The 15435-nt window shown below is 43.3% G+C and overlaps 2 protein-coding genes across 3 annotated transcripts in view; one reads left to right on the forward strand and one right to left on the reverse strand.

The window, feature by feature from the left end:
• The window catches only part of CRNKL1 (crooked neck pre-mRNA splicing factor 1), a 30040-nt gene extending 29743 nt beyond the window's left edge, over positions 1 to 297 (reverse strand). Inside the window, exon 1 of one of the 2 annotated variants that reach the window (XM_006776150.2) lies at positions 127 to 297. In XM_006776150.2, coding sequence (XP_006776213.1) covers positions 127 to 177 — 51 coding nt within the window. In that variant the 5' untranslated portion in view covers positions 178 to 297. The remainder of the gene's footprint in view (positions 1 to 126) is intronic. The other variant, XM_015572034.1, reaches the window with a different exon arrangement.
• A 35-nt stretch (positions 298 to 332) lies between these two features.
• CFAP61 (cilia and flagella associated protein 61) overlaps positions 333 to 15435 on the forward strand; it is a 230857-nt gene continuing 215754 nt past the window's right edge. Inside the window, 6 exon segments of the mRNA XM_015572036.1 lie at positions 333 to 479; positions 1965 to 2115; positions 9156 to 9306; positions 11504 to 11605; positions 12710 to 12752; positions 12980 to 13106. Of these exon segments, the coding sequence (XP_015427522.1) occupies positions 1973 to 2115; positions 9156 to 9306; positions 11504 to 11605; positions 12710 to 12752; positions 12980 to 13106 (566 nt within the window). The 5' untranslated portion in view covers positions 333 to 479; positions 1965 to 1972.

The following is a 15435-nucleotide window of genomic DNA, read 5'->3' on the forward strand; positions in this document are numbered from 1 at the left end:
TTCCCTCTTTACCCGAGGCCCCGGGGCCTGCAAACTCGGACAACACTCTCTCGCCGCAGGTACCACGGAGCCCGTGGCGAGCCCCTCTCCCCGGGCCCTCCACAAAGCGCCCCCGCTATCGCCTACCTTGGCCACTTTGGGAATTCTCTGCTTCCCGGCCGCGGTGGAGGCCGCCATGGCTGCAGCAGAATTCGTTCGGTGAACCCTGAGTCCCAAATATCGGCCAGAAGGCTCGCCGATGCCGCAAACTTTCTAATAACAAGCGGGATCCCGGAAGCGGAAGCGGAACTGCGCTTGACCTTTAATCTCCAGCACGCGCCGTGACGCAGGGAGCGCCGTTTCTATGGTAACCTGGCTGCGCGTCCTCCTTAGAGCCTGGTGTGGAGCGCGGCGTCCCGGAGCTGCTGTTGAGGTGGATAGAGCTGGCCTTCCCAGCAGGGACGCGAGGACTGGGTCCAGGGCGTCAAGGACACATCCAGGTCAGTGTCCGGGACTGGGTGACAGCGCGAGAACCGCTGGACCTTTCTAGCTTTGGCACCCAGCAAGGGGAGTAGGAACCAACGCCAATCTGGATGCTCGAGGTTGGGAGAAGAGAGGCAGGCCGAAAAACTACTACTCCCAGCATGCCAAGGGGCGAGCCGCTGCGCTCCTGGGCAGCCCGGAGCTGCGTTGCATTCTAGATTTTGTAGTTTCTGAGACCCACTACTTTCGTTTCTGGACAGCAGTGCCCAAATTGGACAGTAGTGCCCAAATAACTAACTCCAAGGTTATTAAAAGTTTATTAAAAATAACTTAAAGTATTTTAAAGCCAGATAATACAAAACAAAAATAAATGAGTAGACTAGCAAACCAGCCAGCCTTGTTCTCAGTTAGGCAGATGTTTAAATTCTCTTAGTCTGCCTTAATTACATGCATTATCTTGGCCTCCATGTCTTTATAAGACGAGGATAATATCTAGTTCAGTAGGATTAAAAAGAAAATCTATGTAGCGCTCACTAAATGTTGGCTGGTATAATTCTTGACATGCCTTTAAAAACAGAAAAAAATTACTTATAAGCAAGCAAATGGTTAAGAATTTTTTAAAAGACTTTATTTCTTGGAACAGTTTTAGGTTCACAGCAAATTTGAGAGAAAGATGCAGAGAATGCCTATTCCTCCCCCCTCCCCCACCCTCCCCACTATCAACATCCCCCACCAAAGTGGTACATTCGTTACACTTGATAAACCTACATTGACATATTATCTCACAAAGTCCATAGTCTACATTAGGGTCACTCTTGGTGCTGAACGCTCTATTATATGTCTTTCTGAAACATTAGACTCTCCACTGTTGTCATTAGCAATTCTCCTCAGAAAGACTTGGTTATACAAACAAAGCAGGCACTTTCTTATGGGACTTCTCAAACTCTTTAATGAGCATGATGGCCTGTCAGGAATGCTATCACAAGCAGCATTTCCTATACTTATTTGACCATGAGATGTTTTGTCTCAAAATCTCTCTCAGGATCGCTGCCCTTTCAGGACTCCAGTTTGGGGAACTCATTTGGAGCAAGGGCAGCAGCTGTCCATACAGGGGTGTAACTCTTGGCCACCTGCAGTGGTGACTAATTAAAAATAAGAGGATCCGGAATCAGTAAATAATTCCTTTCACTGTTTTTCAAGCCTACTGTTAGAATCCTCTAAAGCAGCTTCATTGGAAACAAAGAACACGGTTGCAGAAATTTCTAGACAGGCCAATTCTCAGAAACATCATTGTCCTGGAGAGAAACACGTCAACTGGTTTGTGGTGACAGTCAATCGTTGCAGCCTACCCCCAGGGGAAAATATGTCCCACCAGCACTCTAATACCATGTTCACTCTGACCATACGGAAATTGAATTAACGTCCAATTTTGTTAGTACTATAACTGGACTGGCTTGTCATCTCAGATTAACAGTGGGCTGTTTTCTTTCTTTTGGGGACAGGATAAAAAATGTCATTACTCACTTCTCCAAGAGGAAAGGTAGAAGTCGTTCACTGCCGAAGAACAGAGTCCCGGGATATTTTTTGTATCAAAAACCTCATTAGAAAATTTACTCAGAATCTGTTTGGGAGACTTAATCTCATCTACCTTCTGTGAGTACATAGCCAAGGAAGCTTAACTATGTTTATCAGTTTTATCACACAACAGGAGGGGACCCCAGTCCCCACTCCTCTGTCTTTATGGGGCCTTTGGCGAGGAAATGGGCAGCAAGAAAATCTACCCTACTAAGCAGGAGATCTTTGGGAACAGCCAGTCTCTAAGACCTGTAACAACATGCAGGTCAGAAGGATTTCTCATGGGTTTTGGATTCAGACAAACTTGGGTTCAAATCTCAACTGCCCCACCCACTGGTAGATTCACCTGGGGCAAGTCAGTAATATTAGCTACCAGTTGTGAGAATTTATTTTCTATCAGGCTCTGTGCTTTGCCAACATGATCTTATTTAATACACTGACACCTCTCTGAGCTAGCCACTATCATGTCCATTTTAAAGATGAGAAAATGGAGGCCTGCCAAGGTCAAGCAGTTAGAACTTGTAGGTGACAAAGCCTGGTTATGCTCTTATCCACTGCTGTGAAAATAGTCTTCTAAATTTCAAAATCTGTATAGATTTTTTTTTCTTAAAAGTTCTTTTTCCCCCTGTTTTGCTTTTTTGGATACCAGAATATAAATATCCTGTAATCTTTCTTCATAATTTTATTGAAAAAGATAAGAGATAGCTCAGTATTGTGGATTTCATAAAGCTTCATATTAAATACACTTGAAATGTTTAAACAGGCCAACCTAAGACATTAAAATTTGTAGTTTCTGATTAGCACACTGCTGAGTATAATGGAAACTGGTACAATTTTGTTAGAGAACAGTAGGGCAATATGTATAAAAGACTTTAAAATGTATGCACCAATGAAATTATTTCATTTTTTTGGTATTATTGTGGATTAAATACCTTAATGATGTCCTCTGGATGGAAAAAGTATGTTGATACACACACACACATACACACACACACACACACATGCACTCATGCACTAACATACACAAGAACTATGCAGAGAACATTATTAGAGTGAAATAAAAAACAGTAGGTCTTTTTTAAAAATTATTATTATTGATTTCAGAGAGAAAGGGAGAGGAGGGAGAGAGATAGAAATAATGATGAGAGAGCATCATTGATTGGCTTCCCCCTGCACGTCCCCTACTAGGGATCGAGCCTGCAACCCAGGCATGTGCCCTTGACCGGAATTGGACCCGGGACCCTTCGGTCTGCAGGCTGATGCTCTATCCACTGAGCCCAACTGGCTAGGGCAAGAACAGTAGGTCTTAATGCCACTTTCTCCTTGAGTATTTTATGCTATATTCTAGAAACCTCATGATTCTGTGTTTGACAGCTTTGCAAAGAACAAAAAATAAATACTCCCTCCACCTAAGGATGGAAGTATTAGATTCTTTTGTATAAAACTGGCTTGTTCATTGTAAGGATGAATGAGATAGAAGCCCATTAGATAAAAGTGGCCAGTAAGCACACTAGCCTGTTTCAACCTTAGCCTCCCCCAAGAATTCATAAGCACATATTGATTTGAGGTCCACATTGATTATGTCTGTGGTCCCCAGAAGCTTCAGAAGATCCCAAATAATGACTGCATTTTCGGACACACAAAAGCTGAGTTAGTTTACCAACGTGTTTCCAGGAGACTGGCTGTAATAAACACAGGTCAGGTGTGAAGGGATGGAGCTTCAACTCAGACTAGAAATAATGAGCTCAAGGAACATGAGCTCACAGTAAAAAAAATCACAATTATACAAGGAAACATGCACCATTTTTTGAGAACCACCACCAACAACAAAATATCCAGCAGAATCAGATTCTCAAAGGTTGATATATTGTCAGACAAAGAATATAAAATAACTGCTTACTATGTCTAAACTGAATAGGTCTTAAAAGATCATAAATGAATAATGAGGTTTGAAAAAAAAAGTCAAAAACCATCTAGAAATGCAAACACAGAGGTGGACAAAAGTAGGTTTACAGTTGTGAGTATGCGAAACATAGAGTTTATTCTTTTGTGTTCATAAAGCTAGTATAGTAATCATAACCTGTATGTCTTTTTCCACATGAATAATTATAACTCTACTTTTGCCCACCCCTGTAGAGTCAAAATTAACGAATAACTGCCACGGTGTTTTGAATTTAATTAAAAAAGGTCCGCCGCTTGCATCTATAGACACTTATGGCATACAAGTGGTTAAAGTTCAGTGGCTGAGTCAAATATAATCGATACAGTTGAAGACAGAAGTAGTGAGGTAGAAGATTAAGACCAAAAAATTATCCAGAATTCAGCAGAAAGAGATAAAAAATGTGAGTGGGCTATTTGACAAGACTAGTAAACTTCTAGAAGGAGATAAAAGGTAGTGGAACAGTCCCTATTTGAAGAGATAATGACAGAATTTTCCAGAATTGTTGAAAGCATAAATTCTTCTATCCAGAAAACTCAGTGAATCCTAAACAAGATAAATACACAGAGAAATCTACAGCTAAGCAAATTATAATAAAACAGCAAAATGCCAATGCTAAAGAGATCTGAAAAATAATCAGACAAAAAAGAGACAAATTACCTGCAAAGAGCTGAAGATTAGACTAATAGATGATTTCTCACTAGCAACAATGGTAGCCAGAAGATAATGGGAAATAATATCAACCTAGAATGGTATATGCCCAGTGAAACAATTTTTTAATACATAGGAGAAATGAATTCATTTTCAGACAAACACAAATGCCTCAAATATATTATAGGCAGGAGGAGGGATAGTTCAGCTGGAAAAGCCCAAGATACAAGAAGAAAAGTAAACAAAAATAGCAAATATGTGGGTTAATTTAATTTATATAAAGCAATAGCAGTGAGAACCAACCTCATCTAGATATTCAATTTAAATATGTTATAAGATATAAATAACTTAGATTAAAATACTGGACAATTGTATATAAACTGGAAGGTACATGTTTATAACGAAAGTACTCTTAAGGTATTGTGCAGGGGGAGAGAGTGGTAGCTAATACACAAAGGTGCCTTCCCTCTCTCCCGTGAACCACGTGTCCAGCGTTTATGCCCTTGTGTAGGCCCTTCTCACACTGAATCAGGGCCAGCCGGGTGTAACCAATAGAAACCTACAGAAGTGATTTCTCTGTAACTTCAAGTCTAGGTCATAAGAAGTCTTACAACTTCCAACGGGCCACTAGGAATGCTCTTTCTCAGAACCCAAATGCCATATTGTTAAACACTCCAGTCACACGGCCACATGCAGGTGCTGCATGTGACAGCTGCCTCTGAGCTCCCAGCCAGAAACCAGCATCAACGACTAGCCATGTGACTAAAGCATTTTAGATACTGAATACAGTGAGGTGACTCCAGCCACAGCCACAGTGACCCCAAGCAAAAACGGCTCAGTTAAACACACTCAACACAGAATCATGATAATAATAAATTGTGTTAAGCCACTAAGCTTGGGGTGGTTTTTACATGTTAACTGGTAACTGGAACAAAGGGTAAAGACTTCGTTAGGAATGTATGTTATGTACAGGACAGTGATGGTGAACCTGTGACACGCATGTCAGAGGTGACACGCGAACTCATTTTTTTGTTTGATTTTTCTTTGTTAAATGGCACTTAAATATATAAAATAAATATCAAAAATATAAGTCTTTGTTTTACTATGGTTGCAAATATCAAAAAATTTCTATATGTGACACGGCACCAGAGTTAAGTTAGGGTTTTTCAGAATGCTGACATGCCGAGCTCAAAAGGTTTTCCATCACTGGTACAGGATAATCATTAAAAGGCTAGGCAGTGAGATGATAACTTCTGACCTATAGAGGGAAATGGAATAAGAACTTTTAAACAAACTCTGAATAAAGAAGGCAAGATGGGAAGAAGAAAAATGAAATAAAATGTGGGACATGTTAATCATATAATAGGAAGATAGAAAAAAATTCATCTATATCACTAATCTCAATAAATATATTTGGGGAAAAAATCTTTAGTTAAAAGATAAAGTTGGTGCCGAAACCGGTTTGGCTCAGTGGATAGAGCGTCGGCCTGCGGACTGAGAGGTCCCAGGTTCGATTCCGGCCAAGGGCATGTACCTGGGTTGTGGGCACATCCCCAGTGGGAGATGTGCAGGAGGCAGCTGGTCGATGTTTCTCTCTCATTGATGTTTCTAACTCTCTATCTCTCTCCCTTCCTCTCTGTAAAAAATCAATAAAATATATATTTTTTTTAAAAAGATAAAGTTGGGCAGATTGGCTGAAATAGAACAAAATAAAATTCAGTCATATTTTTGTGTTTGAGAAACACCTAAGATACAAGGGCACAGAAGTGTTTAAAATCAAAGTACTGGGGGGAAAAGACTGCCAGCCCAAAGCTCACTTTAAAAAGGCGAGTGCTGTTATATAAGCAGTAGACAACATAAACTTTAGGGCAAAAAGCCTCGTACCGCTAAAGAGGGTTTCGTTCTTTAGAGAGGGGTGACAGCTTTAAACTTGTATGCTGCTAATGACACCGTCCTAAAATAAAGCAGAAAGCAACAGAACCAAAAGATGAAACAGACATACCCACTTTCATAATTGGAGATTTTAAAATACCTTTCTTAATAAATGGGAGTTCGAGTAAACAAAAAATCAGTTATGATATCACCTGTAGGACAGGTGAAAATCATTGTGGGAGCAAAGAAGGGAGAGGAGGAAAAAAAGTAGAGGGAGAAGATGTGTTTTTAAAGCTGGTTTAAAATTATTCTTTATAATGAGCCAAATCATAACCAAAGGAGGCCTTTTAAACACACACACACACACATTTTACACAAAATATGTTAAAGTTCAAAGATATTATTCACTGATAGAAATCAGAATTCTGTTCATAGAGCAAGAAGTGGAAATTATACATACAAAGGATAATGCTGCAGAAGTTACGTTTTGCAGTCAGCCATTTGGAAATTGCAGTACATTTTCCCAATGTAACCAAGTTATTCATGGCTGGCCTCCCAGGCCAACTACAAAATCCTATTTAATCAATAATGTCTGTGTCGTACAGTACTGTGCTAATTGTATTATTGAACCCAACCACCATCCTGGGTTCCCATGGATAAGTGCATTTTAAGTTCAAATTGGGATTCCAGGAACACATTTCCCTCGCTTCCCTGAAGTGATGGTGGTTGCCCTGTCTCAGCTCTTGCCCACTTCCTCCTCCTTCCCCACCACCACCGTCATGGCTGACATGCCAGGGGTCCTATGCCCTGGGCATGTTCTCACCCGAATTAGAGTGAGAACTCTCAGCATGAAGCTCTGGGAGCCTGGGGCAGGGGAGCCCAGAAGACCGGGAGCTGGAGGGAGTCTCTGCAGGGCCTCAGTGAGTCACCTGGAGAGGTGGGGGGGTGCATTCTTCTGCTCAGAAGTCCTTTGTGTGAATTCTGTAATCTTGGGACCTGAGAGTAGCCTGCTACCTCTTCTCCATGATAGCCAGTGCTTTGGTGGGGCCCTGGGACTGGGTGCACCCTTAGTGGAGTCCCCTGTGGCTGTGGGATGTGACTTCCTATGAGAGGGGTTGGTGGCTGTAGGTGCTGAGATCAGCATCCCTAGGACAATGTTTCCCCAAAATGCCCCTACCTCTGGTGGTACCCAAGGTGATTTGACTTGATACACGCACAAGACATTTTTGTTTTAAATGTTATGTCTTTATGTTTGTAGTTATTCTTTCTTTCTAGTAAGTGATCTGGTTTTTCATTTATGATAGTGGTGTAAATTTCCTATTGAAAATATATGCATTTAAGCCAAAATGAACAGGTTTCAAGACACAAAATTGGAACAAGACGTACATGTGTGTGTGAGACTGCTCTTTGGTGAGCCGCTCTGGGAAAATAATATGCTGTCAGGAGCGGGGAAAGCAAACAGCATGGGTTGTGGTATTTCATTTTAAAAACACACACACAGTACATTTCAATGTATGACTGCCCTGAAAACGAGGCAAATCTGGAGAAATTGACACCAAAATGTTCACAAATGTTGATTATCTATGGGGGGGGTGGTATCAAGGATGAGCTTTCAAATTATTTTTTCTCTTTTTGCCTGTGAGCACTTTCTAATTTTTTACTGAACTGACAATACAATGTTTGGGTGATAAATGTGTAACTGGAGAGTATATATAATTTTCTCTCTATTATCCCCGTTGTCTCTTCTTCTCCTTTGGCTATATGCTGTCTTCTCATTTATTCCCCTTAATAAGGAATGGACAGCTTCTGCCTTCTTTGTTTTTTGAAGGAACATGAAAAAAAATTTCCCCCTCCAACTTAAGATACCAGTCGATTTCACTTAGCTAAGAAAGTGAAAATTGCATTTCAATTTATATACAAATGGTTCTCCATGAAGTAACGTGTATCCTGTAAGTCATAGCTCTTGCTGCCGTGACGGGCCACAGGCCAGGGTAGCTGTGGGGAGGGACCATCAAAACGTCCCTTTGGGGCAGCCACCAGAGGACTCGGAAGACCTGCTTCTCCTCCCTTGTCTTTGCTAACTTGTGGGGTTCCATTTCTGCAGGTAGATCAGGTATATTGCTAATGCTCGGATTCCGTAAGAAGCAGTTAGCTCAGGGTTTGGAGAAATTGTTCAGAATGCTGCTGCACACAGGCGACCAACTCATCCCAGTTTGCCAAGACTTTTCTGGTGGAAGCAGTAACAGTCCCATGTTTTGGACACATCAGTCCTGGTTAAACTGGGACAGCTGGCCACACTAACTGCACGTGTTCAGGCTAACACGGGTGTTGGCCACATGGAATGGACAGGAGAAACTTTACAGTCAACCAATTTTCCCAGCCAATCTCCAAGGGAAGAGTATTGGACAGTTCAGTTCATAAATGTAATGGCTTTCTAATGAAATACAATTTTCAGTAAAAATGTAGTCGATAGTGCCAGATGTCCTGGAAGATCTATTCCCGAAGCTGCTGCCACATTGCGTCCACCTCTTTCAATGGTTATCAGACCTTATGCAGTGGTTGCCGAGCTCCAGTAGCCAGACGGGTTTGCGAAATGACATCCTCATCTCATTTTCCGTAATCTTACATGTGTGTGCAATTTTAACGGCTTCCACAGGGAGAAGGCCAACCTTGCCATCACCCTCTGTAATGAGAAGGAGGAGATCATGGCCCACGCCACCTTCGTGGACTATCCCAACTGGAACGTGGCCAAGCAGGATGAGTGGGTGTACGTGTTCTGGGAGCTCGACAAGGAACTCCCGTGCACAGTAAGCCATCATGCACATGCTTATTAGAACCGTCTTCATTTTGAAGGGAGGCCCTGTGCTTACATATATGTCCTTTCCGTCTTGGACTGAGCAGTTCAAATCACACAACAGAAAGTACATGACATCATGACAATTAGGTATGAAGATAGATGATGGGGAGGAAGGGTGGGTCTGTGGGTAAAAAAAAAAAAAAGGTAGGTAATAGCCAGATCAGACAGCTTCTGGCCAGGCCCAGGCCATACTCTGCTGATGAGGACTGGGAGCGAGGAATTAGTGGGAGTGTCAGAACATCTGCTTTCTGGTCTCCACCCTGTGCTCCATGTGCCTGTGTCCAAAGTTTTTGATGTAATGGAAGGGCACCTTCCTTCTGCATATTGGCCTCTGTAATAATGATAACAGCCTCAGATTCCTGTCACACTGTAATTTTCAAAGTGCCTATATAGACTACGCCTCATGTGATGTCTTCTAGCTGCGGGCATCTGACAACCTGTTGGCAAATAGGGGCCAATCAGCAGTTCCCACGGAGTTGGGCCCAGGTGACTGGTGCCACATCTGAGCCCTTCCTGCCCCCCACCTGCCAGAGCCAGGCCTGCATCTGGTCCCCATTTCTGTGGACAGCACACTTGCCTGTCAGTGGAATTCAATAGCATGTCCCCAGAGCCCTGGGGAGTGTCACTTGAGTGCATGAGTGAGTTCACCTCCCACAAATGCATGCATACAAACACACACACACACACACACACACACACACACACACAGCTATGCACACACATGCACACTCAGCACATTATCCAGCACATATTCAACTAGTTGGTGTCTTCCCTTGTCCTCTTCTCTACCTCACTACCCTGTGCACCCAGTTACCATGGTCAGAAAAATTATCTCAAACTTGGAACTAGTGCAGAAAGATTCTTTCATTGAATGCTTGTATCTGTAATGGATTTTCTATTGACTGGGCTATTTTACAATTCTGTAAGAACAGTGGTTAGCGTGTGGATGTTTCTCCATTTGAGATGTAAATCATTTCTATCTGGTGGAAGAAGAGAGAATCTCAAAGGTTTTGGCTATGGCCCAGTAGGACATTTACTATTTTATATCATACTCAGCAATATTTTAAAAATTTTCTCTCATTAACTTGCCTAAAGTAACTGGCATCTCAAGTGCAACGAATCATTTTTTTTATCATCTCAGTCGTCACCCATAAACTAATGAGGTGACCATTGAGATGATAAACCAAATTCATGATCCTTCTCAAGCCGTTTTATGCCCTAGTGTTCTAAGGCACACACCATCCAACAGCAGGGGAGGCCAAGGCACGTGATGTGCAGGTGGCTCCAGGCCACCCATAAACTTGCTCAGGAAACCAGGAACACAGACAGTGCTTCTGTTGTCCTGACCTGGGCGCAAGCACTACCCTCCCCGACCAGCTACCGCACATCATCTCCCGATTTGAAGATTTGCCCATAAACACAGGGGTACTGAGTTGAGCAGACTAACCCGTGGATATATAGACCAACTACTCATTATTTAGGCCACGTAAGAAATCTTCAGAAGTTCCAAGACATAGCTCTTTAAAAACTTGACAGATTTAACCTGAAAGTCATGTTAGGATCTGGCTATTTTGAGTTTTCAGCTCCCAGGTTTTCTGAATCCCAAGAGTAATATTTGATTCTGACTCTGGGAATGTTGAACAAAACAAGCCATTGGATTCATAAGTGGCATCTGCCTTCCATCCTTCAAATTCATAAGAGACTCGTTCCCTCGTGTCACTTGAATAGAGCAGCAGCTGCTTACTCAAGAGCCCCGGGGAAAGGGTGATTGTCTTTCACTTGGCATCGACACCCCCGAGGACAAGACTACTGAGTTAATAATCGATTTCACTCCCCTGCAGGCACCTCCCTGCCCACAGCCCGTTTGCAGGGGCAGGAATAAGAGCCAGTTGGACTGGACTCATTTAGGATCCCTGTTACCTTGAATAATTCTGAACTAGGAGGACAGAAGGCGGTGAGCAGAGTACGGGAGAACACTCCAGCACTGCCTGGGCGTCTCATCGCTTTAGACATAAAATATCCACAAACACAGTGCTGCTCTGTGTCTGTGACCAACCCCCCACCCCATACCTCCCACCTCCCACCTCCCATCCTGCTCTAGCATAGCCCAGATGCTCACTCAGCCTTAGTTCTCTTTTCTTCTGCAGCCTCTGAACACATTGTTCATGCACCTCTTTGTGGCCGTGGACGAGTTTTCAACTGGCTGCTGCAAAGAGATAATTCGGTAAGTGGCCGCAGCCTTGCGGACGGTGACTTGGGGGCTTGGCAGCAGCACATAGACAAGACACATTAGTGCCAAAATGACATGAAAGAGACCATGTGGATACAGTCATCCCTCCAGAGGGACTGGTTCTAGAACTTCTGAGGATACCTAAAGCTGCTGTGCTCAAGTCCCTTATATAAACTGGCACAGTATTTACATACATTCTACACAATCCTCCTGCATACTTTAAATCAGCGGTCGCCAGCCATTCGGACCTCACCGGCCGCCAGTGGTCCACGGACCACTGGTTGGCGACGGCTGCTTTAAATCATCTCTATGTTACTTATAATACCTAATACAATGGAAATGCTTATGTGACTATTGTTATACTATATTGCTTAGGGAGTAATGACAAGGAAAAAAAAGTCTGTACATGTTCAGTACAGATGCAACCATTGTAGGCCTAACTACATAGTACACGTCAGCAGCAATGTAACATTTTTTAAAAATATTTTTGATCTGTGGTTGATTGAATCCACAGCTGTAGAACCTGTGGATATGGAGGGCCTGTAAGTTTCAAAATATCTTTCAAGGACATGACACTCTTTGAGGTGTAGCATTTATGGAATAGCAATGATATTGCTGAAAGAAAACCACAGGTTAGGATGTTCCTAAAGTTTTCCTCAGTCGCATCTTTAGAAATGTTTATTAACATGACAGACTGTAGAAGCATCCTGAATAATAGGACATGCTGAAATACGATCAGCGGGGCTCCCGGGTGACGTGATGTGTCGCTGACAGCCTGCACAGACACTGGGAGCGGGGCTCAGCTTTCAAGTCACACTTGAAATGCCACACCAGACCTTCCAGATGCCAGGTCAAAGGTTAATATTCGCAGAAATCTGGTGTGCTGCGTGAACATGGCAGCCTTTATTCTTTCTGCCTCCATGGAGCAGATAGAAAAGGGCTGGGGAGCCCAAGGAAAAGTCAAGAAGAAGAAGAAACTACCTGGAAGATGTTCTTGCCTTGGCAGGCAGGGAGCAAAGGAGGGCAGAAGGAGGGCGGAACACCTCATCCGTTTAGTGAAGGCATTTGTCTCAGTCAGGTGCCAGCTGAGGGGATTGCTTGGTTACTAACACTCACCCCAGAGCTGCACTTCATCTTTCTCATCGTGCCGTCCTACATGAGCCTCGGTAAGGTCTGCTCGACTACCTGTGCCTGGTTGGGAACAGGAAATTCATGTTTGAATGGGGCCGTGGTGAGTGGGAAATAAGGGTGATCTCCAGGTCCACAATGTACACCATGCCTCTATGCCTATAGCACTTAAAACACCATTGAGAATGGGAACTACATTGTGTTTGGAAGTTCTAGTTATTCCCTGGTAAAACGAGGCCACATTTCTCTGTCTCTTGTGATTCAGGCACAACTCTGATAACTGTGTTTGACCAAGTGGGGAGCATTCCGAATCTGACCTTTAACGAGGACTTTGCTGTGCACATATGTCACAGGCACAGCCATTACCCTCAGCTGCACGTTCGCAAAGCCAGGTAAGGCGGGAGCAGTGCCTTTGGTCACCTAAGCTTCACCGTGACAGCTCCCTTGTGGAGAGTTTTTAAATTGTCAATTTTACTGTAAGTAGGTACAGCTTGAATTAAATTGTTTTGGAATACCCATGAGCATGACTTCATTTGAAGATGTCTACAGTGCCTCTTGATGATATATTTGTGGAACTAAATGTCTGATGAGACTCATTTGGTGCTGTGTGGCTGGCACAGTTGTAGATTTACTACTTGTGGGTTTCTGAAAACACATAGTTTTTTTTGTCCCATGCTGACTGAAATCGCTTTAAAATAAAACAAATCTAAAAATGAATCTGCCTAAAAATAAATACATAAATAAATTAAATAAAAATGAATCTACCTATTTGGTTTTCCTAGTTGAGCCCACTTATTTTCTGGCATTCAGTGGATGACGATTCTGTTGACCCCAAAGAGGGGTGTCTAAGTTGAAGGTCTGTGCCGTGAGTGGCCCACAAGACATGCCCCCAAGCTCAGCAATCTTAAGGAGAGGGCTATGCCCAAGTCTGTTTGCCAAGGAGGGCTGCAATCCCATCTCCCATCCTGCAAGTGCTCCTGCACTGCGGCCTTACCGTCCTCTCATCAAGAGGTGGGGTCTGTGGCCCTCTTTATCTGGGCCAGATTGTGACTTTTTTTTTTAATCCTCACCCGAGGATATTTTTCTGTTGATTTTAAGAGAGAGTGGAAGAGAGCGGGAAAGAGAGAGAGACATATCGATGTCAGAGAAACGCATCAGTTGGTTGCCTCCTACACACATCCTGACCAGGGCCCCAGGCTGGGGAGAAGCCTGCAACTGAGGTATGTGCCCTTGACCGGAATCGAACCCAGGACCCTTCGGTCTGCATGCTAGCGCTCTATCCACTGAGCCAAACTGGCTAGGGCCAGATTGTGACTTTTTCAACCCATACAGCATGGTGGAAGGGAGGCTCTGTGATTTCTGAGGCTCGGTCTCTTGGGAGTTCTCTTGGGACTCTCATTCTGGAGGGAATGGGGTGTAGACATCTGACTGCCCTGAGACCAACATGCCGGAAAGGCCACATGTTGCCCAGCGGGGCTCCTGCTGACAGCATTGGCTGACAGCCATGTGAGGAAGCCAGCAAGGACATCCAGGCAAGGAGAGCCCCCCTGCATCTGCAGCCCAGCCAACATGTGACGGTGGAGCCCTGAGAGGCCCCAAGCAAGGACTGCCCGGCTGTGTCCCCTCAGAATTTTGACTCACAAAGTTGTGAGCAAAATAGAAGGGCTGCTTTGAGATAAGAGTGCATATGAAACCATTTCACTAGAGTGGTTGCCTCACTTTTATCAGTGAAGAATAAATTGGATCTTCTTGGGTCATCTGTTGTCATATTTGATAAGTGCTCCATTTCTGTAGAAAGTATTGAATTAAAATCTTAAAAACCTGAGACCTACTTATTTACCAGGCATGTAGTATTACAGCATAATTGTTAAGACTCTGTAATAATGACGTGAGGTAGATATAGATTCTGATCTTGGTTCTGATACTAACTGATGGGTTCACTTAAAAAAGGAAACGGCCTCTCCAGGCCTCAATTTCCTCTCTGCCAGTGGGTGCAAACATAGTGCCCACTGTGTTGACTGGGTGAGCTGATGAAAATCAGTTCCTTAGCACACTTCCAGTCACCTGTAAATGCTTAAGGAAATTAAATATTATTATTATTATTATTATTACTATTACAGTTATGTGGTGGGAGAGAGATCCACCCACAATAAACTGTGCTATGTAGCTTGGAAGAGGTAAAACAGAAAGGGGTGAAGACAGCTTCATACAACCTTGCCACCCCCACAAAAAAAAGGCTAAGTGTCCATCAACAGTTAAATCTTCACATTTTCAAACTGTGGCACACCCATACAGTAGATATTACTCAGCAGTGACGTGGATTGAAGTACTTATCACACAATGGTAGCATGGACCAATCTCAGAAAGGTTATGCTGAGTGAAAAAAGGCAAACATGGAGACAAAGGCCATGCACTGTTGATCCCACTTTCACGATGTACAAAACAGGCAAGACTCACTGTACAGAGAGAAATCAGGCCAGTGGTTGCCTCCAGTGGAGGGAAGAGTGAGACAGGGAGAGACATGATGGAATTCTGGGGTGATGCCAATGTTCCGTATATTGATTGTGGTTTAGACAGTTGTCAAAAGTCATCAAACTGTATTCTTTTCAAAAATATACTTTTATTGCTTTCAGAGAGGAAGAGAGAGAGAGAGAGAGAGAGAGAGAGAGAGAGAGAGAGAGAGAAACATCAATGATGAGAGAGAATCATTGAGTGTCTGTC

The sequence above is a fragment of the Myotis davidii genome, unplaced genomic scaffold (genome assembly GCF_000327345.1).
Source record: "Myotis davidii unplaced genomic scaffold, ASM32734v1 scaffold608, whole genome shotgun sequence".
NCBI lineage: Eukaryota > Metazoa > Chordata > Mammalia > Chiroptera > Vespertilionidae > Myotis > Myotis davidii.